At 41.8% G+C, this 26,335-nt stretch overlaps 1 protein-coding gene across 6 annotated transcripts in view; it reads left to right on the top strand.

The window, feature by feature from the left end:
* LDAH (lipid droplet associated hydrolase) overlaps window positions 1–26,335 on the top strand; it is a 176,573-nt gene that overhangs the window by 6,943 nt on the left and 143,295 nt on the right. For 3 of the 6 annotated variants that reach the window (XM_037893992.2, XM_037893996.2, XM_037893995.2), the window contains exon 2: window positions 16,526–16,687. The exons of 1 other annotated variant lie outside the window; for it this stretch is intronic. In XM_037893992.2, coding sequence (XP_037749920.1) covers window positions 16,526–16,687 — 162 coding nt within the window. The remainder of the gene's footprint in view (window positions 1–16,525; window positions 16,688–26,335) is intronic. 2 more of the 6 variants (XM_043542205.1, XM_037893994.2) reach the window with 1 other exon arrangement.

The raw sequence follows: 26,335 nt of genomic DNA on the forward strand, positions 1-26,335 counted from the left end.
TATCGCCAGATAGACGGGCAGTTACTGTACGTGGAAAGGGAGATTGTTAGGGCATAATTCTTATTTCACTTACACTATTGTAATTTGGACGAGACTGAAGGTATATCAGTGTAAATGGGAGGAGAACTGCATAGATAATAGAATTGACAATCTCCTCCTGGTGAATAACTGGGTGCACTGATTCCCCTAAATACTATAATCTGACATCTAGAGACAGTGGAGTCAATGGAGCAATCCTGATTTATGCCAGCTGAACATGTAGCCCTGAGTTTTTGTTTTTGTTTTGTTTTTACGGACCAGGTTTTAAAAAAACCACCCAAACTTCTTTGCTGATAATATTTTTCAGCAGTTTATGTTATGATTTATCATAGGGGGGAAAAATTCAGCAGCCTGGAGCTAAAACCCCTGGGCTCATGCAATATTATTACTGAGGATTTTTTCACAGGCAGTTTTTATTAGATACTAATTACAAGTGTTTGGTATAAATTCTTATCTGCTTAATTGTCTTTCCTTCTAGCATCCATTCTTGCTTCCAAGTTGACACTACAGCATACATGTGCTATAAAATCAAAGTCCTGCTGTATTAAAACTATAGCAAGAAAAGGCACCTTAACCAACAAGACATGTTTCTGGCCTATGAATCCAAACTAAATTTGTTGCATTCCTTCATTTTTTGTCTGATTTATGAACTGATCCTTCAAATCCTATTCATGTCAGTAGTCCTCATTCATGTCCCACTGGAGTTCTCAAGTGAAATCCTGGCCCCAGTGAAGTCAAAAGGAGTCTTGCAATTGACTTCACTGTGGCCAGAATTTCACTGCTCCTATGAGACTTGCTTCTGTGAATAAGATATTGTAGGATCAGATTATATGTAAACTCTTCAGAACAAGGTAGTTAGACCAGATCTTGAACTCTGTTGCTCAAGTGTAAATCCCAGCTAATATCATTGACTTTCTAACAAAGCAAGTACAATTTACTGCAGTTTGTAGATTTTTTGAATATTGAGCAATTTAATAAAGCAAGGGTAATGCATCCTTTATTTTGACAATCATTAGGTTTAATTATTTATGTCACTCGGTTGCAGAATATTTGAAAATAATGCAGAAGAATGAGACCTTACTTGAGTTACTCTGCTATTGAAGAATCTTTGAGGAATGGGGAGGAATTACTATTTCTATTTGCATATTTGCCAAATGTTGATTAGCAAGGGTCTGCTGTAATTAAAACATAAGTATATTTGTCAAAATAAATGAGCAAAGTTATAGTGCAGTATCCTTGTTCCACTTCCCCCATTTTTTCACAGATTTTGCAAAATTCAGTAATTTGCAAAGGGACTTCCAATCATTACGATGAATTCGTAAGATCTGTTTTATTTCTTAATGATTAAGTCAAACCCAGAAGAAGTTTTAAACTGAACCGTGTTTTAAAACTGAAATTGTTTTTCTTCACTCAAACTTTTTCTTTTGGTCTTATGCAGTTGCTTATTGTGTCTTGCAACTTTATTTTAGAAAAATGTGTGTTGACACAGTAGTTCATTTTAAAATAAGTATGTGCAAAGCATTGCACTCACTCAAACTATAGAGGAGATGTAAGAAAATGACTGGGCAAATCAGGTTTTGGTCCTACCAAATCTGTTAGGTTCCTTAAAGTAAACAGTGAAACAAAAGCGAAAAAGAGTTGACTGTGCCTTTCCCTGCACCTTGGATACTTAAAATCAACTCAGTTATCTTTTGTGGGTAAATCAGGGCCTGGTGTTGGGAACTCTGGGTTCTATATGTGTCTTTTAATATAGGATTCTTCCGCCCTTTAGAAAGTCATGTCTGTCTTCTGTTTTAGAGAGAGAGAAACTAACACCACTTACCTCCTATGGGTGCTGTGAGGCTTAATTCATTCATATTTGTGGAATGCGTTGAGATCCTAATGTAGAAGATGTTGTATGAGAGTGAAATATACAATAAATCTGTAACCCCTTGGGACTTCATGCTTATCGCTGTGCTGCTGAACACACCCACATAGAAATTTAGGACAGCAGTGGGGAATAGAACTGAGATGCCGTTGCTGCAAAAGAATGCAGGCCACCCATACCCCTTGAGCTACCAGAAACTCTTCATTAATGCTATTTAAAAGAAAACACTGCCTTCCCTCCCTCCTCCCCACCCCCTCCGCATTCATTGCAATGAAAATTGAATTTGCTTACAGTCTAGCTCTGGTGGAACTCTGGACCTCATATAATCTGTATTGCTGACTCATTGTTTCAATTTAAATTGCAGCCTACAATCTGTTTGTCTATTTATTACCCTCATTTTCTTTTGATATTATGCTTTATATACAGTAATTTGGTACTCTGAAAAAGCACTTCATGATTTATATTTCTGTATCACATACACCTGAAAGTAGAAAAAAAGTACTTTTTTTTCCTCTGTCCAGATCTTGGCCTTCTCTACACACAGTTTGAACTCTGATTCAATTAAAATCCAGTTTAGAAATTGATGTAGTTAAATTGGTGCAAAGCCCCTTGGTATAGATATTCGTATTTCAGATTAAAAGTGCCCACACAAAGGGTGGCTCCACCAATTTCACATAAATTGATTTAGTACTCCAACTGTATTTAGACCCGTCCTTAATGGTTTAAGAAAGGCCTGAGGTCTGGATCTTAGATTGGAAGAGTGTAAGGCCTAAACTAGTGTCCATTGAAGCTTATGATAGTTTGCTCATTGATTTCAATGAGCCCTTGACTGAGCTCTGTTGTATTTCAATGGAATGTATAGGACCAGCATTAAAGGTATTAACACGATTCTGTAACTGTCCAACATTAAACAGTTTTAACCAAGGTTCAGCATTTGGTATACAGAGACCTCAGCCTGCTCAGTGTCATGGCAAATATGCCCCTAAAAATATTTAAAACCCTTTATTAAGGATACAGAAAAAAGAGGGAGGGGAGAGAAAAGGTTAAGCATTTGAAATATAGAGTATTAAAAGTAAGGTTTTTATTTTAACAACATCCCTTGTTCCCTTTCTCTTTAGCTGGAGAGAGTCTTCAGATGGGAAAAAACCCTTAGCTAGTAATAACTCTCCTTTTTGGGGGGAAAAGAGAAAAAGTTAGCTGAGATGGGCCTAAACTGTTGTTATCACGGTTGCTGGTTAAAGTCTGATTCTGTTTCCTAGAAGATAGAACGAGGCAAACACACATCAGAGGGGAGAGAAAAGAGCAGAACAGCACAGATAGAAAATGGAGCTTCTGCCCCTGGTGTTGACTCTTTGAAGCAGCGAAGGTCTAATAAAATACCGGCACAGTACATGGTTTTATCAGCCATTCTGAGACCTGGCAAACTTGTACCATTATCAAGCTATTTAAGACATTGCTTTTAACTGCCTCTTTGGTCATAGGCTTACAGCAATGTTGCAAAATACACAGGCGTTTTTGGCTAAACTGGACTTCTGTTAAACAGGAGGCAAAAGGAGAGAGATAGGAAAGAGAAGAAATAAGGTGAGGAAGGAAAAGGACACACAAGGTGGGAGGGTGGGGAGAGCGACTAAACTTCACATGCAAGATGGTGTTTGGGATTTAGCCAGAGCTGGTGATGTCAACTGAGTTCTCTCTTTATTCCGATCTGGTCAGGACATCTCCTGGGATTAGGATGATGAAGGCCCAGTGATGTTATGCTGGATCCTGTGGTCCCAGGAGATGTTGGGGGATGAGGTGGGCAGTCATAATGGAAAACTCACTCCTTTCTATTCTTTCTGTTGATAATCATAGAATCATAGAATATCAGGGTTGGAAGGGACCTCAGGAGGTCATCTAGTCCAACCCCCTGCTCAAAGCAGGACCAATCCCCAACTAAATCATCCCAGCCAGGGCGTTCTTAAGCCTGACCTTAAAAATATCTAAGGAAGGAGATTCCACCACCTCCCTAGGTAACGCATTCCAGTGTTTCACCACCCTCCTAGTGAAAAAGTTTGTCCTAATATCCAACCTAAACCTCCCCCACTGCAACTTGAGACCATTACTCCTTGTTCTGTCATCAGCTATCACTGAGAACTGTCTAGATCCATCCTCTTTGGAACCCCCTTTCAGGTAGTTGAAAGCAACTATCAAATCCCCCCTCATTCTTCTCATCCGCAGACTAAACAATCCCAGTTCCCTCAGCCTCTCCTCAGAAGTCATGTGTTCCAGTCCCCTAATCATTTTTGTTGCCCTCCGCTGGACTCTTTCCAACTTTTCCACATCCTTCTTGCAGTGTGGGGCCCAAAACTGGACACAGTACTCCAAATGAGGCCTCACCAATGTCGAATAGAGGGGAACGATCACGTCCCTCGATCTGCTGGCAATGCCCCTACATATACATCCCAAAATGCCACTGGCCTTCTTGGCAACAAGGGCACACTGTTGACTCATATCCAGCTTCTCGTCCACTGTAACCCCTAGGTCCTTTTCTGCAGAACTGCTCCCGAGCCATTCCGTCCCTAGTCTGTAGCGGTGCATGGGGTTCTTCCGTCCTAAGAGCAGGACTCTGCACTTGGTCCTTGTTGAACCTCATCAGATTTCTTTTGGCCCAATCCTCTAATTTGTCTAGGTCCCTCTGTATCCTATCCCTACCCTCCAGTGTATCTACCTCTCCTCCCAGTTTAGTGTCATCTGCAAACTTTCTGAGGGTGCAATCCACACCATCCTCCAGATCATTTATGAAGATATTGAACAAAACCGGCCCCAGGACCGACCCTTGGGGCACTCCACTTGATACCGGCTGCCAACTAGACATGGAGCCATTGATCACTACCCGTTGAGCCCGACAATCTAGCCAAGTTTCTATCCACCTTATAGTCCATTCATCCAGGCCATACTTCTTTAACTTGCTGGCAAGAATACTGTGGGAGACCGTGTAAAAAGCTTTGCTAATGGTTGCATTAACCTCCCAAAGTCTCTCTTTTTTTTAAAGGACCCCAAAAGGGAGTGATGGCTGGAATTGTCCATCCCTTCATTATTTTGTTCACCAGTTAGGCCTCATTTCCGACTCACCATATTTGGTTCCTGGATTTCCAGTTCCACACTTCTTTTGTTTACCAGACATCATCTTAACACAGTCCTTGAGTTATCTCAGTATGCCTTTTCATTTGGATTAATTCAGTCTTTGTCTTGTTTTTGCACCTATTTCCATTAACATTCATTGTTATAAGTAATTGTGACACTTTATGAACTTTCACTTGTTCTTCACAGTTGAGCTTATGTTTAGGGTAAACACGTAGGCCCATTTATCACAGTAGCCCCTGTGATGGTTCTCGGGGTACCCAAGACTGAGAGTTGTCACCTTGTTACCCACTGCCTATAGTATGAGAGGGTGTCAAGGTTCCTCCCCCACTCTGAACTCTAGGGTACAGATGTGGGGACCTGCATGAAAAAAACCTCCTAAGCTTATCTTTACCAGCTTAGGTCAAAACTTCCCCAAGGTACAAAATATTCCACCCTTTGTCCTTGGATTGGCCGCTACCACCACCAAACAAATACTGGTTACTGGGGAAGAGCTGTTTGGACACGTCTTTCCCCCCAAAATACTTCCCAAAACCTTGCACCCCACTTCCTGGACAAGGTTTGGTAAAAAGCCTCACCAATTTGCCTAGGTGACTACAGACCCAGACCCTTGGATCTTAAGAACAATGAACAATCCTCCCAACACTTGCACCCCCCCTTTCCAGGGAAATGTTGGATAAAAAGCCTCACCAATTTGCATAGGTGACCACAGACCCAAACCCTTGGATCTGAGAACAATGAAAAAGCATTCAGTTTTCTTACAAGAAGACTTTTAATAGAAATAGAAGTAAATAGAAATAAAAAAAAATCCCCCCTGTAAAATCAGGATGGTAAATACTTTACAGGGTAATTAGATTCAAAACATAGAGAACCCCTCTAGGCAAAACCTTAAGTTACAAAAAAGATACACAGACAGAAATAGTTATTCTATTCAGCACAATTCTTTTCTCAGCCATTTAAAGAAATCATAATCTAACACGTACCTAGCTAGATTACTTACTAAAAGTTCTAAGGCTTCATTCCTGGTCTATCCCCGGCAAAGACAAAATATAGACAGACACATACCCTTTGTTTCTCTCCCTCCTCCCAGCTTTTGAAGTTATCTTGTCTCCTCATTGGTCATTTTGGTCAGGTGCCAGCGAGGTTACCTTTAGCTTCTTAACCCTTTACAGGTGAGAGGAGATTTCCTCTGGCCAGGAGGGATTTTACAGGGGTTTACCCTTCCCTTTATATTTATGACACGCCCCCCAAATCTCAGCTAGGGTGAAACACTGGCTGGGATTTCTTCCTGGAGCTCTAGGAAAAACAGAGTTAATAAGACACATGCATCTCTAAATATACTACCAAGTACATAAAGACTAACAATATTTTCTACATCTCAAGGACGATTTTAACCAGTTGATTCTGGGAAACTTTCACGGGAGAGTGCATCAGCCACTTTGTTAGAAGCTCCTGAGATGTGTTGGATGTCAAAATCAAAATCTTGGAGAGCTAAACTCCACCGAAGAAGTTTTTTGCTATTTTCTTTGACCGTGTGAAGCCACTTCAGTGCAGCATGGTCGGTTTGCAGGTGGAAACGCCGTCCCCAAACATATGGGCGTAGCTTTTCCAGAGCGTAGACAATGGCGTAACATTCTTTTTCAGTGACTGACCAGTGGCTTTCCCTCTCAGACAGTTTTTTGCTGAGAAACACTACAGGGTGGAATTCTTGATCAGGTCCTTTCTGCATTAAAACTGCTCCCACACCACGCTCGGACGCATCTGTGGTTACTAGGAACGGTTTGTCAAAGTCTGGGGCCCTTAGTACAGGGTCAGACATGAGTGTCACTTTAAGCTTGTTAAAGGCCTTCTGACACTTTTCGGTCCACTGAACCGCATTTGGCTGTTTCTTTTTGGTTAGGTCTGTCAGTGGGGCGGCGATTTGGCTGTAGTGCGGTACAAATCGTCTGTAATAACCGGCCAAGCCTAAGAAGGATTGAACCTGTTTCTTTGACTTTGGGACAGGCCACTTTTGGATAGCATCCACTTTGGCCTGTAGGGGGCTGATAGTTCCTTGACCTACCTGGTGTCCAAGGTAAGTCACTCTGTTTAGGCCTATTTGACACTTCTTAGCCTTAACAGTTAGTCCTGCCTCCCTTATGCGCTCAAGGACTTTTTGTAGATGTTCCAGGTGGTCTGCCCAGGAATCCGAAAATATGGCCACATCGTCAAGGTAGGCGACTGCATATTCTCCTAATCCTGCTAGGAGACCATCTACAAGTCTTTGGAAGGTGGCGGGTGCATTTCGCAGCCCGAAAGGGAGTACATTAAATTCATACAGCCCGAGATGTGTGGTGAAGGCTGACCTTTCCTTGGCAGATTCATCTAGCGGTACCTGCCAGTACCCCTTGGTTAAGTCCAAGGTAGAGATGAACTGGGCCCGTCCCAGTTTCTCTAATAGTTCATCTGTGCGTGGCATTGGATAGTTGTCTGGGCGAGTTACAGCATTTAGCTTACGGTAGTCCACGCAAAAACGTATTTCCCCATCTGGTTTGGGAACTAGAACCACTGGAGATGCCCATGCACTTTCAGAGGGGCGGATTACACCCATCTGTAACATATCCCGGATCTCCCGTTCTATAGCAGTTTTAGCTTGAGGAGACACCCGGTAAGGTTGGACTCTAATTGGGCGAGCATTACCTGTGTCAATGGAGTGGTATGCCCGTTCAGTCAGTCCTGGGGTGGCTGAGAACGTTGGCGCGTAGCTAGTGCACAGCTCCTGGATCTGCTGTCGCTGCATACGCCCAAGGGTCATGGAGAGGTTCACCTCTTCCACACCACCAGCACATTTCCCTTCGTAGTAGACACCTTCAGGCCACTCAGCGTCGTCTCCTCCCTGGGCTGTAAACTGACAAACCTTTAATTCTCTGGAATAAAAGGGCTTTAGAGAATTAATATGGTACACCTTAGGCTTTCGGTTGGAGGTGGGGAATGCTATGAGATAATTAACAGCTCCCAGGCGCTCCTGGACCGTGAATGGCCCTTCCCACGATGCTTCCATTTTATGGGCCTGGAGCGCCTTTAAGACCATGACCTGGTCCCCTACTTTGAAGGAACGCTCTCTGGCATGTTTATCATACCAGGCTTTTTGCTCTTTTTGAGCATCCTGTAAGTTTTCTTTAGCAAGGGCTAAAGAGGTTCGGAGGGTGTTTTGTAGGTTGGTTACAAAGTCCAGAATGTTAGTTCCTGGAGAAGGTGTAAATCCCTCCCATTGCTGCTTCACCAACTGCAATGGCCCCTTAACCTCACGGCCATATACAAGTTCAAATGGGGAAAACCCTAAACTGGGGTGTGGTACAGCTCTGTAGGCAAAGAGCAACTGCTGCAACACTAGGTCCCAATCATTGGAGTGCTCATTTACGAATTTACGTATCATGGCCCCCAAAGTTCCATTAAACTTCTCCACCATGCCATTTGTTTGATGGTGGTAAGGAGTGGCAACCAAGTGATTTACCCCATGAGCTTCCCAAAGGTTTTTCATAGTTCCTGCCAGGAAATTAGTCCCTGCATCTGTGAGGATGTCGGAGGGCCAACCTACCCTGGCAAAAATGTCTGCTAGTGCCTGGCACACACTTTTAGCCCTGGTGTTGCTTAGAGCTACTGCTTCCGGCCATCGGGTGGCAAAATCCATGAAAGTCAGTATGTACTGCTTTCCTCTGGGTGTCTTTTTCGGAAAAGGACCCAGAATATCCACAGCTACTCGCTGAAATGGAACTTCAATGATGGGGAGTGGCTGGAGAGGGGCTTTGACCTGGTCTTGGGGCTTTCCCACTCTTTGGCACACCTCACAAGACTGGACATAGGTAGAAACATCCTTGCCCATTCCCTCCCAGTGGAATGACCCCCCCAAACGGTCTTTGGTCCTGTTCACCCCAGCATGGCCACTAGGGTGATCATGGGCTAAGCTCAAGAGCTTGGCCCGGTATTTAGTTGGAACTACCAACTGTCTCTGAGGATGCCAGTCTTCCTGGTGTCCACCAGAAAGAGTTTCCTTGTATAAAAGTCCTCTTTCTACAACAAACCTGGATCGATTAGAAGAGCTGAGAGGCGGTGGGTGGCTCCGTGCCGCCGTCCAAGCTCTCTGGAGGCTTTCATCTGCTTCCTGTTCGGTCTGGAACTGTTCCCTTGATGCTGGAGACATCAGTTCCTTATTGGATTGTGGACCTAGGCTTGGTCCCTCTGGAAGCGATATAGGGGATGGGGCTGTTTCTGTTGACTGTGAACCGCTCTCCGCTGGTGAACTATGTTGGGATTCAGGCTCCGGCTGAGCCTCTTGTGTCGGGTTATCGGCTGCTGTCGGTTCAGGGTCGGTGGGGCCCTCTGGTGTTGAGGTTGCAAGTACTGGATTCAGTGCTGGCAATGGGTCTGGTGTTGGTTGTTCGGCTGGTTCCGGTTCTGGGACTGGTTCCGTCTGGGTCTCTGGGACTGGATCCACTACTGCTGTTGCAGACATTGGTCTGGGGTCCGGATCCATCACCTCTGACCGGGTCCTGATAGAAGTTTCCGGAACAGAGCTAGGCCTCACGGCTTGGTTAGCCTGGCTGCGGGTGACCGTTCCCACCCTCTTGGCCTGCTTCACATGATTGGCCAAGTCTTCCCCCAACAGCATGGGGATGGGATAATCATCATAGACTGCAAAAGTCCACGTTCCGGACCAGCCCTTGTACTGGACAGGCAACTTGGCTGTAGGCAAATCGAAAGAGTTGGACTTGAAGGGTTGAATCGTCACTTGGATCTCTGGGTTGATTAAATTGGGGTCCACTAAGGAAGCATGGATAGCTGACACTTGTGCTCCGGTGTCCCTCCACGCGGTGACCTTCTTCCCGCCCACACTCACAGTTTCCCTCCGCTCCAAGGGTATCTGGGAGGTATCTGGGCCTGTGGACCTCTGGTGCGATTCCGGTGCAATGAACTGTAATCTGTTGGGGTTCTTGGGGCAGTTGGCCTTTACATGCCCCAGCTCGTTACATTTAAAACATCGTCCAGCTGACTGGTCACTGGGGCGAGGAGGGTTGCTGGAGAACGGGGTGGAGGGACGATAAGGGGTCTGGAGGGTTCTTTGGGAGGTAGGTGGGGCTTTGGGCGGCCCCCGGTAATAGGGTGTGGTCTGGGGTTGTCCCTTCTGGTCTCCGCTCCAACTGCGACCAGTTTTCTTCTTCTCTGCCACCTCCACCCATCTGGCTCCAATCTCTCCTGCCTCGATTACAGTTTTGGGCTTCCCATCTAGGATGTATCTTTCTATTTCCTCAGGAACACCCTCTAAGAATTGTTCCATTTGCATTAGGAAGGGCAAATTTACTGGAGATTCAACACTTGCTCCGGATATCCAGGCCTCCCAATGCTTCACAATGTGGTAGGCATGTCGGGTAAATGACACATCTGGTTTCCACCTTAGGGCTCTGAACCTCCGACGAGACTGCTCGGGTGTTATCCCCATTCTGACTCTCGCCTTGGATTTAAACAGTTCATACTTGTTCATGTGTTCTTTAGGCATTTCAGCTGCCACCTCAGCTAAGGGTCCACTGAGCTGCGGCCTCAGCTCTACCATGTATTGGTCAGTAGAGATGTTGTACCCAAGGCAGGCCCTTTCGAAGTTTTCTAGGAAGGCCTCAGTATCATCGCCTGCTTTGTAGGTGGGGAACTTTCTGGGATGGGAAGTGGTACTTGGAGAAGGATAGCTAGGGTTTGTTGGGATATTCTCCTGAGCCTTTATCTTCTCTATCTCCTCCACATACTTCCTCTCTTTTTCCTTCTCCTCCAGCTCTTTGTCCCTTGCTTCCATAGCTCTCCTGTGAGCAGCCGCTTGGTGTTGTTCTGCCTCTTTCGCTGCCTCTTTCGCTGCCTCCCTTTCTTGTTCCTTCTCCTCCTTCTTCAGCCGCATGAGTTCTATCTGTCTTTCATGTTCCCTTTGTCTTTCCTCAGCCTGAAATCTGGCTAATTCCAGCCGTAGTCGAGCCGCAGATATTGTCATTCTAACCTCTCTGTTTTTAACTAACTTTACACCCGAGGTTTAGAAATAAACAAAAAAAAACTTGGCTGTAAAATTTTGCTGTGCTGGAATAGAATACCTATTCTCTGATAGTGATTGTCAGCCTACAAAAAAAAAACAAAAAAAAAAAAACAATTCCCTTGTCTCTGCTCTGGGCCCAAATCAAAGCAAAAACTTCCAGCTACTTTGAAACCTGTTTACCCAGCCCAAAGAAAAACCAAGTTTCCTTTTTAAACTTGTGCTCCTTGTAAAAAATCAAAATCCAAAAAAAAAACCCTTGCCACTTTTGTCTCCAGGCAAATGGGTAGAACACCCCCCCTTCTACTTACTTTTAGGGAAAAAAAAAACTCTGGGTTGGAAGACTGTGAATTTCCCTGCAGGAGTTAAGTACCCTGCCTCCAGGCAAAGAAAACCTGCAATTCACAAAGATAATCCCCTTTTGTCTCTGCTTGGCCACAAAGCAGAGAAAAAAAAAACAAGCTGCTTTCAGTTTCAGCTGCTTCTGGACTTCCTTTTTAAAAATCTGTATTTCTAGTTCAACAAAATCTCAACTGGATCTCAAAATGATTTCAGGTTAATCCCACCACTCTGCCACCATGTCAAGGTTCCTCCCCCACTCTGAACTCTAGGGTACAGATGTGGGGACCTGCATGAAAAAAACCTCCTAAGCTTATCTTTACCAGCTTAGGTCAAAACTTCCCCAAGGTACAAAATATTCCACCCTTTGTCCTTGGATTGGCCGCTACCACCACCAAACAAATACTGGTTACTGGGGAAGAGCTGTTTGGACACGTCTTTCCCCCCAAAATACTTCCCAAAACCTTGCACCCCACTTCCTGGACAAGGTTTGGTAAAAAGCCTCACCAATTTGCCTAGGTGACTACAGACCCAGACCCTTGGATCTTAAGAACAATGAACAATCCTCCCAACACTTGCACCCCCCCTTTCCAGGGAAATGTTGGATAAAAAGCCTCACCAATTTGCATAGGTGACCACAGACCCAAACCCTTGGATCTGAGAACAATGAAAAAGCATTCAGTTTTCTTACAAGAAGACTTTTAATAGAAATAGAAGTAAATAGAAATAAAAAAAAATCCCCCCTGTAAAATCAGGATGGTAAATACTTTACAGGGTAATTAGATTCAAAACATAGAGAACCCCTCTAGGCAAAACCTTAAGTTACAAAAAAGATACACAGACAGAAATAGTTATTCTATTCAGCACAATTCTTTTCTCAGCCATTTAAAGAAATCATAATCTAACACGTACCTAGCTAGATTACTTACTAAAAGTTCTAAGGCTTCATTCCTGGTCTATCCCCGGCAAAGACAAAATATAGACAGACACATACCCTTTGTTTCTCTCCCTCCTCCCAGCTTTTGAAGTTATCTTGTCTCCTCATTGGTCATTTTGGTCAGGTGCCAGCGAGGTTACCTTTAGCTTCTTAACCCTTTACAGGTGAGAGGAGATTTCCTCTGGCCAGGAGGGATTTTACAGGGGTTTACCCTTCCCTTTATATTTATGACAGAGGGTCTTGCTTGTGTTTACCTGGGTGTTGGCTCCTTGACACCACCAGCGTGTTAATCACCCAAACACACTCTTCTGGGCTATGCCAGCTCTTTCTTTGCCTTGTGGCTTAACAGTGGGTGCACTCCAGTCCCTGAGTCCTTTTGAAGTGTTTCCCTGTAGTGTTCATCCCCTTCTCCACTGGACACAAATACCAGGTCTGCTGTCCCTAAAGGACCACTGTGCACACCAGCTTGTAGAATTCGGCTCAGGATCATCACCTTGCTTAATGTTACAGCACGTAGATATATGAATAGTGAAAACAAGAATAAGTTTATTGTCAAAGATTTAAATGTTAATGAGTCAGAATATTGGCAACAAAGGCTTGCATATAAAACAAAATCATAACTTGCTTTCTAGAGACCAAACTTTAACAGGTTAACTTCTGATCTCAAGAAGTTTATCTCACCCCCAAAAGTCCTCTGCAGCATTTCGACCAAGGTTGGCTGATCTCCCATTTTCATCAATGTAAATGCATTGCCCATTTACTTCATAAGTGTCGGAAAAAGTTTGTCTGTACATAGAGACAGTATAACCACCCAGGGCTTCTTTTTCCCGAGTGCTCCTTCTCTGTTGATTTCATATGTAAATGGGTATCCATTACGTTAGGTTTCAGTGTTTGGTTTACATCTGACACAGAGAGAGGTGAATAAAGATCTCTTGTCTGAGAGAAAACCTGTTTTGTTTTTTTTTAATTCTTGTGGTGACTCGTACCTTGATACATTTAAGACCTCACATAGCATTCTTTGAAGCAGAATGTACATAACAGAATCAAGACATTCCTGTAACCTCTTTGCCAGTTGGTAGTAAGGGTTTCTTGGGTCACAGCCCCAAGAGATGATATATGTATAAAATAACATTGAAACAAGGCCAACGCTTATGACTTTACAAGTCTTCTGGTTTGACAAATGCACCTGCCACTTCTTGATAAATGATCCTTTTGGCAAACATTCACATGTGTGTCATAGTTCACGTTGATGACATTTTTATTCATAACTAGTGAGTTGATGAACACACACACCTTTTTGACTAATATTACAGATGTGTCTAGAGGTGAACAAAAGCTCCTGGCTGACAAAATTATTCAGTTCCCAGGTGACCTCCACTTGAATACTAGAAAGTTTCTAAATGATTAATATACTTATTGGTTGTTATATTTGTGTGGCCCTTATAGTTTCATATTATAGTGCATTGTTTTCTTTTTCATTGCTGTATTCAGATGGTTAAAGAATTAAGAAAACACACTGAAATTAAATTTTGACACAGATATATAATTTGAACAAGCCAACGTAGCTTTAGACGATGAAGACCTTTCCTTGCATCCTATAAATATTCCCAGACAAAAACGACATTATAGTGGAAGTGAGGTTGAGAGTACAAACAAGGCTGGGAGGCAGGGTACTGGACTGTGGCCTAAGAAATGTGAATTCTATTTCCAGTTTGACCATTGACGGGCTGTGATGTTGGGCAAGTAACTTCTCCAGTGCTTTCCTCTGCCACCCTTTATCTGACTTGTCTATTTAGATCATAAGGTCTTCAGGGTAGGGACTGTCTTTTACTATCTGTTTGGACATCACCTACCACAATGAGGGCTCCGATCTCAGTTGGGCCTTATCTGAATACAAATTATAGATGATGGTGGTAACACACATCAGTATGCCATGCTGATATCACCTCCCATTCTGTGTTTAGTGAGGCTGGCATGTTAGTCTTGTTGAGCCTGTCATGGGGTCCACTCGCTGCAGGTGGAGCTCTGGGGATTAGCTCTTTACAGATGTGAGGCCCCCTTCTGCTGCTCACTGCATGCCAGGCTGCTGCTTTTTCTTTCACTCTCTGAGGCTGTGTGGTCCCTCTTTGTGACTTGTCCTCCAGTCACCTCACTATGTATGGTTTCAGAGTAGCAGCCGTGTTAGTCTGTATTCGCAAAAAGAAAAGGAGTACTTGTGGCACCTTAGAGACTAACCAATTTATTTGAGCATAAGCTTTTATGCTCAAATAAATTGGTTAGTCTCTAAGGTGCCACAAGTACTCCTTTTCTTCTCACTATGTATGTTTCCCCCTTCCGGGGTAACAAAGGCCTTCCTTACCAGCAGTCTTAAGCAGTCTTCCCATTCACTGCCCCATGGTACCGCTTCCCCAGCAGCTGGTAGGGGAACCTAGGCCCACCCTCTATTCCGGGTTCCAGCTCAAAGACCCTCTAATGAGCAACTGAGGTCTGTCCCATTCTGGACCTTGCTGCCTTTCACCTGAGCCTTTCCTACCCTTCTGGCTTCCCTCCTTCCCTAGGTTTGCCAGACCCAGAATTCCCTCCTCCCTGTAGGCTACTTGCTTCTCTAGCCCCAAACAGACTTTTCCCGTGGAGCGATTGCAGAATACTTCCCTGCAGCCCCTCTCTGCTATCAGCTCCCTGGCTTTGTAGAAGCCCTGACTGTTCCTGCACAGGTGAACTTCCCCTAATTAGGGCGTTTTTCTCAGCCTTAATTCTTCCAGTTTGTAGCTTAATAGGTTAATTGGCCTAACTGGCTTCCATTAACCTCTTCAGGATAAGTGTGGGGTGAACATCCCATCTCAGAGCTGCCAAGAGTCATTGTTATTCATATTGAGATTAAAGCGGGAACACAATTTTTATTACCCTACCATTGTTGCATGTACTATAATGCCTAAGGGGGAAAATATTCTCTTTTCTTTTTTTCAGTTTGTTTTTAATGTGCAGTTGTGCCTAATCAGTGCACTGTTTCTTTCCTTTTAGACAAGGATCTGCCCATTACAGCCACCTGGGTAGAACCTTGCTCCCTCACAGAGCTTCCTGGAGTTCCATGGCCTGCTTTCTTGCATCTGAATGCAGGATCTGGCTTTTAGCTAGTCAGTTTTCCCCTGTTAGTTTTGTTTTGGGTCTTTGCACTCAGTTTCAGGGGAGAGGAAAACTTTCTTTAAAAAGTTAGGAATATATCATGTAAATACCATAATAACTGACAAAGGGAACTCGGAGACAGAAGCAGTAACTTAAAGTACTTAATATCAGATTTGATGCTGACAGCTTCACTTTAATGGTGATGCTGTGTTACTTCTGTTCCTTTGTCAGTAGTGTCCACTTGCAGTCATGCCTTGTCTTGTTATACAACATGTAGCATCTTCAGTATTAGAGTCTTCCACTTGTGGCTCTCAAAGCACTTTATAAACATTGTCATTTGTCACAGCTCTCCTTAACTCTCCTTATCACCATTTTATGGTGTGAGAAACTGAGGCACGGATAAGTTATTGAATGATTTGCGCAAGAAGTCACACAGGGAAGTTTGGAGCAAAGCATCTTCTGTGCATTAGTGTAGAACCCATTTTGTCTTACTATGGCCACAGTTCAGCAAGGTACTTAAACACATGCCTAGTTTTAAGCATCTGAGTCAGTGGGGTTACTCACATTGTTGAAAGTTTATCTTGTTGAATGAGGACCTCCTTGTCCTGTTTTAGTAAATATAAAGTAATCCTTCTCTGTTATCTGTTTCCTGCTATTGGACCAAAACTGTAAATATATAGCTCTGGGGGTGATTTCTCCTTGTCCAGAAAACCCCAGTCAGTCTTTGCACTAGCAGCTTTGCAATATGAGATGTATTGCAAGATGGATGGACCCAGAGGTGTAGCAGGTGTAACGATTGTACTGTGTTATGGCCTGATTGATCAGTGTATATGTCAGAGCCATGCGCCCCCAATTTAGTGGCCTCTGTATCTTTATACCAATGTCTACAATATACTAAAGCAGTAGTTACTGAATCAGGTCGTTGTTGAACACTGGACATGGGAACTGGGTTTCTTTGGTTATTTATGGTTTAATGATGGGGTGTTTAGTGCTGTGGTGCTAATTGTACATAAATATTTACTGATATGTTATGACAGCCTCTTGTTCTGTTTAGCAGAGAGCACGAGACCAGGATCAGAAGAGCAGGTCCCTCTGTATGAAGAATTTATTTACTGTTGTGGAGCAGCTACTCAGGTCTTAAAGTGTGGGCCCTGGAAAGACCTCTTGGAAACTGAAAGTAAAACTCTCCCCAGGCTCTTATTTCTGATTATTCCAGGTAAGTTTGGAAAAAATGCAAAGCTCTAATTAAAAGAACACTGGCAGGTTTAAATTAAATATGACGAAATTACCCAGTTTGTCACACAGGGAGTTTGAGGTAGAGGCAGGAATAGAACCCAAACTCCTGATACTTTAATCACAAAATCATCGTTCATCTGGTTTCTTATAATCTGCATTACAAGTCGTGTTTTACATGCATAAAACTGAAAATTTACGAAGTCTGATGTTCTCCTTATGCTGTTCACTTGCTTTCTGCATCCTATTTATCTTGAACAGTTGAAGCCGGCAGGGCAGTTTTGCTTCTCTTCCTTGTCAGTTTCACTTTGCAGCTGTTGTCCTTTAGGGTAATGCTGCCTCATCAGCCCTGCATACATGTCCCGTGAATGATTAAATTCACAGGGAAGAGTTTCAATTGCAATTTAAAAGAAAATAATTGATAAAAATAATTTCTTCTTATGTGAGCTTTGTAATAGACTTCTTTAAAAAAATCGTAGATTTTGAGCCTAAACTACCCTTTAAATCAACTAATCTAACAAATATCCAAGATTATCACTTAAATTATTTACATTTTATACAAACAAAACTGTTAACACTTGCCTGATTAAGTAGAGTTAAGATTTAAGAGCCAAAATCTAGCTTCATTGAAATCAACGGGAGTTTTGCCATTGACTTTAGTGGAAGCAGGAGTTGTCCTTCAATGATCCAGTATAGCACAACAATTATAATTATGTTGAGTGACTTCAATAGTGATTGCTTATATTGGGCTTAGGGGCCAACTATTTTGGTACTTTTAACTCTCTTCTCTCCATCACAGTACTGTACTTTAGAGATAATGTTAATTGACTGAGAAATAGTGAGGCAATGAATGACCCTTCTGGTTTTCCAGTTCCTTTTCATGTGTTTGACTAAAAAATCTCTTTATTTGTAAGTATACTCTGGTGCTATAAATAACTACTCAGGGGCAAGTCCAAAAAATTAATAATTGTTTGGGGTATGGTGTATTTGGACACTAGTTCCATCATTAAAAATAGATGCCCTGATCTTACTTCAGTGGTAATTGGCCTCTTAGCATCAGGCCCGTAAATGTTAATTGTGTCAAAATACATTAAATATGCATTACTTCTGGACTGTGATTGGTGAAAATCATATTGTATATTAAAAAAACACCCAATGCCTTAAAATGTTGTGTCCATTTCTATAGCAAAAAAGCATGCAGATTCCGTTGTTGGATTCTTATGCAAGGTTTTGGAAGCCTCTCCAAAAGTTCTGTGTATCTGATATTTCTGGGCATCTCTCTTTGGGACTTGGGCACTACATTTTGTGCGATACCTACTGGAGTTGGATGATCGTGTCATTTTAACACATCAGCTAATGTTAAACCTATCACTGTTTAACCGATAGTTGAGAAATACTGCTCCTAATAAATAAAAATCAGCTGTGGCCACCTTTTCAAGGGAACATCTGGTGAAGTAAGCACCAGCTAACACAAATAGGGGTGGCAGAATCTGTTCCTGCAATGACCGCTGTATGGACAGACCCCCACTGAAGTCAGCAGAGCTCTTCAGAGGAGCAGGATTGGGACCAAAGTCTGTAGCATGCAATCTGCTTTCAATGGATGTACTTCTGGAAGGCCAGAACAGACCTGCTGAATTAAACAAGTGTTCTCCCATATTGTAGATGCTTTCCTGAACATTGCTTCTGCGTTGAAGTGATGAAGACAGGGAAAGAATTGTTATGTGTGAGGCAGTGGAGTGGCAGCACTACATAGATATAATTTCCGAGAGAACCATTCTGCAAAAACTTTGTAAACATCTTTTGGCCAAACAAGCACCCAGAAGGAGCAAAAGTGAAATGTTCATAGCAACATTTGTCCTGCGGTCTGGGAGGCTTTACTAACAGCTGATTCACGTTTTTGCCGTTTATTTTCAGTACAAATTGGAAGTTCCCCTGACTGTGAAAATAATTTTTTTAAAAAGAAACAGGTTGCTAAACAAAATGTTGGACTAAGGAATAATGAATGATGGTGAGGGCATTTCCTGGCAGTCAGTATCCAGCTGGAGGAGCTGAGAGCCCTTGGCTCTCCCGCAGTCCTATAACCAGATGATTGTTTTTTCCGTTTTCACAGTTTATAGTAGCTATAATGACCTCCTGGTTCCTAGCAGTTAACAAAGTACCTTCTTATGTGTTAAAAAGTTAAACATTGAATGACACTTTACCATGGATACAGTGATCTGTTTACAGGGCTAATCTTTGCTCTAGCAGTTAGCAGCTGTAGAGTAACCAACCGAGACTTGATTCTGATTAAGTATGTATGTATTAATTTCTGTTCAGGTGATTGTTAATATTTTTTTTGACCTGAGATGTTAAATATTGACTGAAGCAAAGCAGATGTCAAGTTTTTCCTCCAAGCACTCAAAAGTTAGGAAATGCCAGGAGTAAGGTTTCCTGTGCAACCTTCTTTCGGCCCTCTTGTGAGTAGTATTATGACAGTCTTTAATTACGTGATTATATGCTATTTTTTTCCAAGCCCCTTTTCACCCCTGCTACTGCCTTCCCCTTCAGCACTAGCCTTAGCCCGTCTCCTCTCTCTCTTGTTCCCGTCCGTGTTCCTTTCCCTTTCCCAGCTCCTAGCTAGATCAGGAAATAGTTTTCCCCTCCCATGAAACTTTCAGATTTTTCAAAAATGTTCCCATTCCACATCAGAATGAAACCAAGACCTTTCAAAGATTTTTGTGAAAAAACAGAGAGAGATCTGCCCTAAAATAGCCAATAGCCAGGGATTAGGGCACTCACCTGGGATGTGGGACACTCACTCTGTGCTGCTTTCCTCCATCCCAGCCTATTCTGGGGTGGGCTTTAACCAGCAATTAGGACCTGGACCTGGAAAGCCTTTCCCAATGGAAGTTTTTCCAGTTCAGTCCCATGAAGAGTTTGGGGTTTTGACAAATTAGCATTTTGTGACCCCACCCCCTCCCAAAAAAGTTTTGTCTGAAAATTTCCAATCAGCTCTATTCTCGACCCCTTTTCCACCAGTTCCAATTCTCTCATCCCTGTGCATACGAGTCAAGGTGTTTCTTCTTCTCTGCCTGGGCACTGGCAGGGGGAGCACTGAGTGCACAGAGGAGACAATCTGCCTGCTGTCAGTTCTGGCACCTAGCCCCGCTCTGGCACACAACAGCGGAGAGGAGCAATTGCAGGAGAAGCCCGGCTCATTCCTGGGATGGTACATGTCCGTTTGGTCAGTGGGAATGGTGCATGTACCATTTGGTTAGCATGTAGAGGCTGTGAGGGGGAGGGCGCGTGCTTGGTGTGAACAGAATCTTTAGAGAAACTGTCCTCCAGATTCTTAATACTGAGCATATGTAAAGTGCAGTTTTTTCAGAGGTTTATAACTAGGAATGATTTGGGCTCTTTTAAAAAAAAAAAAAAAAAAAAAAAAAAAAAAAGACAGAAAAAGGCACATCGCTAACACCAGCATGACCCCCGTGCCAAATTTCAAGTCCCTGCTGCAAAGCACGGAGGCTCTAGAGTTTCTTGCCAAAACAATTGTAGTTGTAAAGGTTTTTAACATGGGCAAAACAACACATTTTTCCCCTCACCTCGTTCTCGGAAGCAGCTGAACTGTTTTAGCTGAAACTTTCCAAAAAGTCTGGAAAGTGCCTTAGGCCGAAGACTGACATGCAAAATTTCAGCCCAAACAGTTTGGCAAAATTTTATATGTATGCAACTGAAAACAGTCTTATAATTGAAAGTGTCAGGCAACTTTAACGATAGATATTGCTGCGTGCGGTGGCTATAATGGGACTCCGTATTATATAGATGATTTTACATTCTGAATGTCTACCTGTTGACTCTTGTTTGTACCTCCACTAGCACAGTGACCCTTGATCCATGGCTTAGTGCAATACCAGACTTGCCAATCCCCAGTATTCAAAAAACACGAGTCAGCCCTTCCCTCATACCCTCCCCACCCCAACTCATGAGCTCAACTTAAAAATCATTAATAATTTATTTTTAATGGGTTCTTTTGATTTGCCTTCTGATTCTTGGGCCTTGAGATTTCACGCTGTCAAGCATTTCTCTGCAACCATAATTTTTTTTTTTTTTTTTAATGAGCTAAGATTCATCCCTTCAGGATCTAACACCAAACATTGTGAGAGACATAGTAAAGCAATGAGAATTGGTAGCACTGCAGAAATAATAATCTGAAATGGCTAGAAATCTTTCCATTATGGCTGTAAACTTTTAAGACATTTAACAGTTTTCCCTTTGTAATTAATAGTAACAAACTGGCATTTTTAGCATGAAATGTCCCAGTCTGGTAGCAGGGGTTGATACAGGGCTAAGTGAGCACACTGACCTACTGAGGCATGTGAGTTGTTAGGCAGATGTTTCTCTCTAAGGGAAGGAGGATCTAGGGTATGGTTTGAGCAGTCCTGCGAGAGGATCCCTGGGAAGAGCATTTATTGTTTTTGTTTAATAAAGCAAAACCCCAGGAAAGGAGTGCATGGGGTACTTGCCCACACTGTTATTCCAAAGGAGAGCTCTTATCCTCTCTCCCTCTTTCCACCTATTATAGTTTGTTGTGATCTGTAGCTGTGTCTTATTACAAGTTAGATTGTAAACTCTTTACGGCAGGTTCTGCATCTTTCTAGATGTTTGTATACTGTTTAGCACAATGGAACTTGATCCAGGTTGGGGATTTTGAGCACAACTGCAATAATGATGATGATGATGATAAATTAATGGAGAATATTAGGGAAAAGCCTTAAATCCATGGACTCTTTTTAGGTGGGATCCATGTGGCAGAGAAGTAATGGTGAAGAGAGAATGGGTTAACACTGGTGAAAATGTAAATTGAAATGTATATGAAACCAAGTTTTAATGTCTACTTAGAATGTTGGATATTAGCTTCTTATATCTTCATTTATTACTACTCTGCAAAGTAGATGTTTCATTTACTGGTTTTAACTTACCTTTGGAAAAGTCATGTTCTAAAACACTTTTTCTAAAAATTGGAAGTGTATCTAGTAACATTTTCTTGGTAGCTGATGTCTGCACTGCTAAACAGGCAAATTGGATCAGGAAGGGTAGTCTGCTTTTAAGTCATTTACCTGGGGTTTTGGAGACCTGGATTCAGTTCCCTGCTCTGCGTGATTTTGGCCAAGTCACTTAAACTGAGATCTTCAGAAGGTAGTTATCGGCCTAATTTCCGTAGATTTCAGTGGGCATTAGGCGCGATTACAGACATGAAAGTCGCTATTTTACAACAAAAAAACTTCAAATCCAGACTCCAGCAAGAAACTGCTGAATTGGAATTCATTTGCAAATTGGATACAATTAACTTAGGCTTGAATAGAGACTGGGAGTGGCTTAGTCATTATGCAAGATAGCCTATTTCCCCTTGTTTTTTCCTAACCCCCCCCTCAGACATTCTTGTTAAACCCTGGATTTGTGCTGGAAATGGCCCACCTTGATTATCATACACAATGTAAGGAGAGTGGTCACTTTGGATAAGCTATTACCAGCAGGAGAGTGAGTTTGTTTGTGTGTGGGGGGGGGGGGGGTGAGAAAACCTGGATTTGTGCTGGAAATGGCCCAACTTGATTATCATACACATCGTAAGGAGAGTGATCGCTTTAGATAAGCTATTACCAGCAGGAGAGTGGGGTGGGAGGAGGTATTTTTTCATGCTTTGTGTGTATATAATAAGATCTTCTACACTTTCCACAGTATGCATCCGATGAAGTGAGCTGTAGCTCACGAAAGCTTATGCTCAAATAAATTGGTTAGTCTCTAAGGTGCCACAAGTACTCCTTTTCTTTTTGCGAATACGGACTAACACGGCTGTTACTCTGAAACCTAAATACCTTTGAGGATTTGGGCATTAGTCTTACTTACAACTTTTTCTTATAGTTCATAGTACGCTAATAATAGTAATTAATAATTTGTATCTCCATTTACCATCTGTAAAATGGGGATAAAGGCATTTCCCTGCCTCACAGGGCTGCTCTGAACATATACTGAAGGCTGAGAAGTGCTGAGATGCTACAGTATTGGGGTCATATGCATATCTGTGAGAGATTAGAATACCCCAAAAGTTTGGAAAGCTTTACTTTGAATCTGAAATATAGCATGTGGTCCTATCTATGATTTATTTTTAGGATGGTTTTCATTCTTCATTTCCATTAGCTACAGACTGGAGCAGGTCGAAAAATGAAAAAAACTTGGCAGAATATATTGAAGTCATCTTTGTTCCATGGATTTAGAAATTGAATGATGTTTTGGGTCCTGCAACTTTTCTTGAAGATTTTTCTCAAAATGTTCAGATCTTTTGGTCTTTCAGTTTTGTTTTGTTTTATTTTTTCCACTTCCTACTGCTTTTCCTCTTTCCTTCTTTTTCATTTTAGTGTTGGATGCAATAGAATAAACGATGTCCAGGGGTTTTTTCTTTTTTCTTCTTTTAACAAACTGCAAGTTGTCCAAAGTTGAGGAAACTTTCAAAAGCTGCAAAAGGAAGAAAGAAAAAGAAACAAAAAAAATTTCCCACCATCATTCATTCTGTTGAATTCAGCAGGAAAACAGGGGGTGGGGCTGGGGCTGGAAGAGGGGTAAGAGGAGAAGGGACAAGAGGAAAGAAAAAAGTGTGTGTGAGGGAATGGCTAAATTTTTCATTTCCAATGTATTGAAAAACATTTTTAATCTAATTTTTTGTTTTGACCCGCTCTACTTATAACTTTTCCTCCCTGAATTATTTTCTTTACTTTGTTGTTTATAATGCTCTAATAGCAGTAATTTTCAATCTCTATAATGCCTTTCAGCCAAGGTTTTAAAAACATAAATTAACATCACAAAATTCCTGTGGGAAGTTTATAAAATGGTATTATATCCATATCATAGATGGGTAAACTGAGACATGGAGAGGTAAGTCAGTTGCAAAGCCAAGAACAGGACACACAACCCTTGCTCTGATCACCTGTTTAATGTAGTTTAACTGATTTAATGTAATATCAATTTTATTTTTCATAACTCAACCTTTATGTCACTGTAAGTTTTCTGCTTTGGTGTTGGCCTATGTATATAATTCAACAAAAACTCTATTAACTGTGGAACATCTAAGACAAAGGAGCAGGCATTGAGAAAATCTGGGATCTCTGATCACCTTGCAATATATTCCCAGACATAAACATTCAGAATTAGGTGGGTTCCCCCCTCCAGCCCATTCTCCCTCTAGCTTTTGTAAACTGTTTGAGTCACAAAATGATAAATAATTATTTCCGAGCACTGGAATTTTCACACTTGAAAGGTTTGTATTTATAGTTCTGTTCCTTTTATAGGGCGAGGCAGTGCAAGAAAGGGCAAAAGGGTGGCTGAGTAGTGGGTTGATGAAAGGAAAATCCAGGCAAGAGCTGAAGGGTGAGTCTTGCCCCAGAAGCAGAGGATGTGGAGCCAGGCACTCACTGGTCTGAACCGAGTATAGTTAGTTTTAATGTAGATGATGATTCATTGTTCTGCTTATTAGAGTGATCTGGTGCATACTTTTCCAGTCTAATAAATTTCAAGCATATGACTTGTTTTATGTGTAATCAAATCAAACTGTTTTTAGAGTACAGAAAGGAAAGATACCAAAATGCTAAGGACCCTGCTCCTGCTCCCACCAGAGTCAATGGCAACAGGCCCAAGCTTTGCAGGGGATTTGGGAATATGTCCTGTATATTTATTTCCTTTTCATTGTTTAATCAAAACCATACATAAAGGGTCAAATTGCTCCCAGCTTTGACTTGTAAATATGGAAGGTGATTCAAAAATACTGCCTGATCCTGCACTCATTGAGGTTGATGGCAAAGGTTTCATTGACTTCAGTGGTGCAGGATTAAGCCCATGGACAGTGTCTTACAGCTGTTAAAATGCATAGACTTTAGTGGAGTTAATCCTAATGTAACCATGACCAGCGGATGCATTTTTAAATAGGATTGTGCTTATCCACATTTGGTGCAAAATTTGTTTAACATCATGTTAGTTAGAATAGGTTAGTTAATGCATTCTCTAACTCAGTACTTTTCCCCACTGTAGGCAAAGCCCGGACTGTTTTAGTATTAGCACTTTTACTGCCGTATACTTTTCTGAAAAAAGGCGCAATTAGAGCATATGCTCAATTTTACTACCATATACCTGTCCCATTAAAATCTGTGAGATTCACAGTAGTAAAGTTATGTATATTTGCAGGATCAGGGCTATACCTCATTCTAGGGAATAGCATCAGACAAAGTCATGAAAATTTATTTTTTATTTTGCGGTGTTGGTTTAGTGTAAAATTAGCAGTGGCGTGTACAATCTACAATAGCAATATTTAACATCATTTGGCTTCATTGAACTGGGGCCCACAGAGTTTGATGGAAATTTCTTGTTCTGTTTTAAGAAAATCTGTCTATTTATGTCTGTGTATTTATAAAACACGCAACTTAGTAAATAAATAGAGTACAGACTTATATAACCTCTGTGCTGTTTAGCTCATTGCAGGAGTACTTTGTAATAGCTCCATTCCAAACATCCTAACTCTTGATTTCATTGATGTAAATAGGGCAGTTTTGTCATCTTTGTGGTTTTATACCAGGAAGTTTAGTTCATGGTTGATAACGCGTAATGTAAATCATAACATTTTTTGTGGTAAGGTGTGCTTGCACAAGTTTAATGCATTAATATACAAGAATCTTTTCAGATTTTTATTCTTTTATCGATGTAGAATACTCTCTTACTGGCCAAGTTTCCTGATCTGCTTGTTTGCAGTTGGATTGTTTCTAGGTTATTGGATCATCATATTGTTTTACCAGTACATGCAGTGATTTGGTAGTATTAGATTTCTTTTTTCATTGTAAGATTTAGCCTTTTAGGGAGCTCTTTTTACTCTAAGACTGTCACATGGCAGCTGCTTATGGTTTTCTGTACAACAAAAGATTGATATGCACTGCAAAGATGTTTTGGGGGCTTAGATCCTCATTCTGCCAGCACTTAGGGATGTGTGTAATTCTACTCGTATGAGTAGTCAATGGGAATATTCATGTGAGTAGAATTTAGGTGTTTGCAGGATTGAGGGCCTTAGTCACTTCTCATCCTCAAAATAAAATGTTTTTAATTTTAGTAAATTCTAATGTAAAGTGAAGTACTTTTTAAAGCCTTCACTTCCATTCAATAATGTACAAAAATGGAAATATATTTCAATAAAATTTGAATAACCTTTTATTTTTGCTCGCTCCGGATTTCAACTTGTCAAAGAGGAAAGCGTAAGGAATATCAGAGATTGCTGGATAAAATCCAGTCAGCTGCTTTCACAAATTAGTCATTATATGAAGGGCTTATTACAGTTTTTTTGAAATGACTACATAAATAGATTTTTGTATTAGAAATTAATTTGTTGGACCCATGGACTCGAAAACATGATTTCTTGTTTTTTCACTCCTATTAAGATACAGGAAAGCTAGGTCTGGGATGTGAGCCCCTGACACTGGTGAGCAGTTACTTGAATGAGTAGTTTAACTGAAGTCTACTGAAGGAGCTGCTTTTTCGAGTAACTACTCACCAGTGTGAGCAGGCGCTTTGTAGTCTGACTGTTAATGAATTAAGTTCTATTTCCTGGTTCAGCAAAGAG

Source organism: Chelonia mydas, chromosome 3, assembly GCF_015237465.2.
Source record: "Chelonia mydas isolate rCheMyd1 chromosome 3, rCheMyd1.pri.v2, whole genome shotgun sequence".
NCBI lineage: Eukaryota > Metazoa > Chordata > Testudines > Cheloniidae > Chelonia > Chelonia mydas.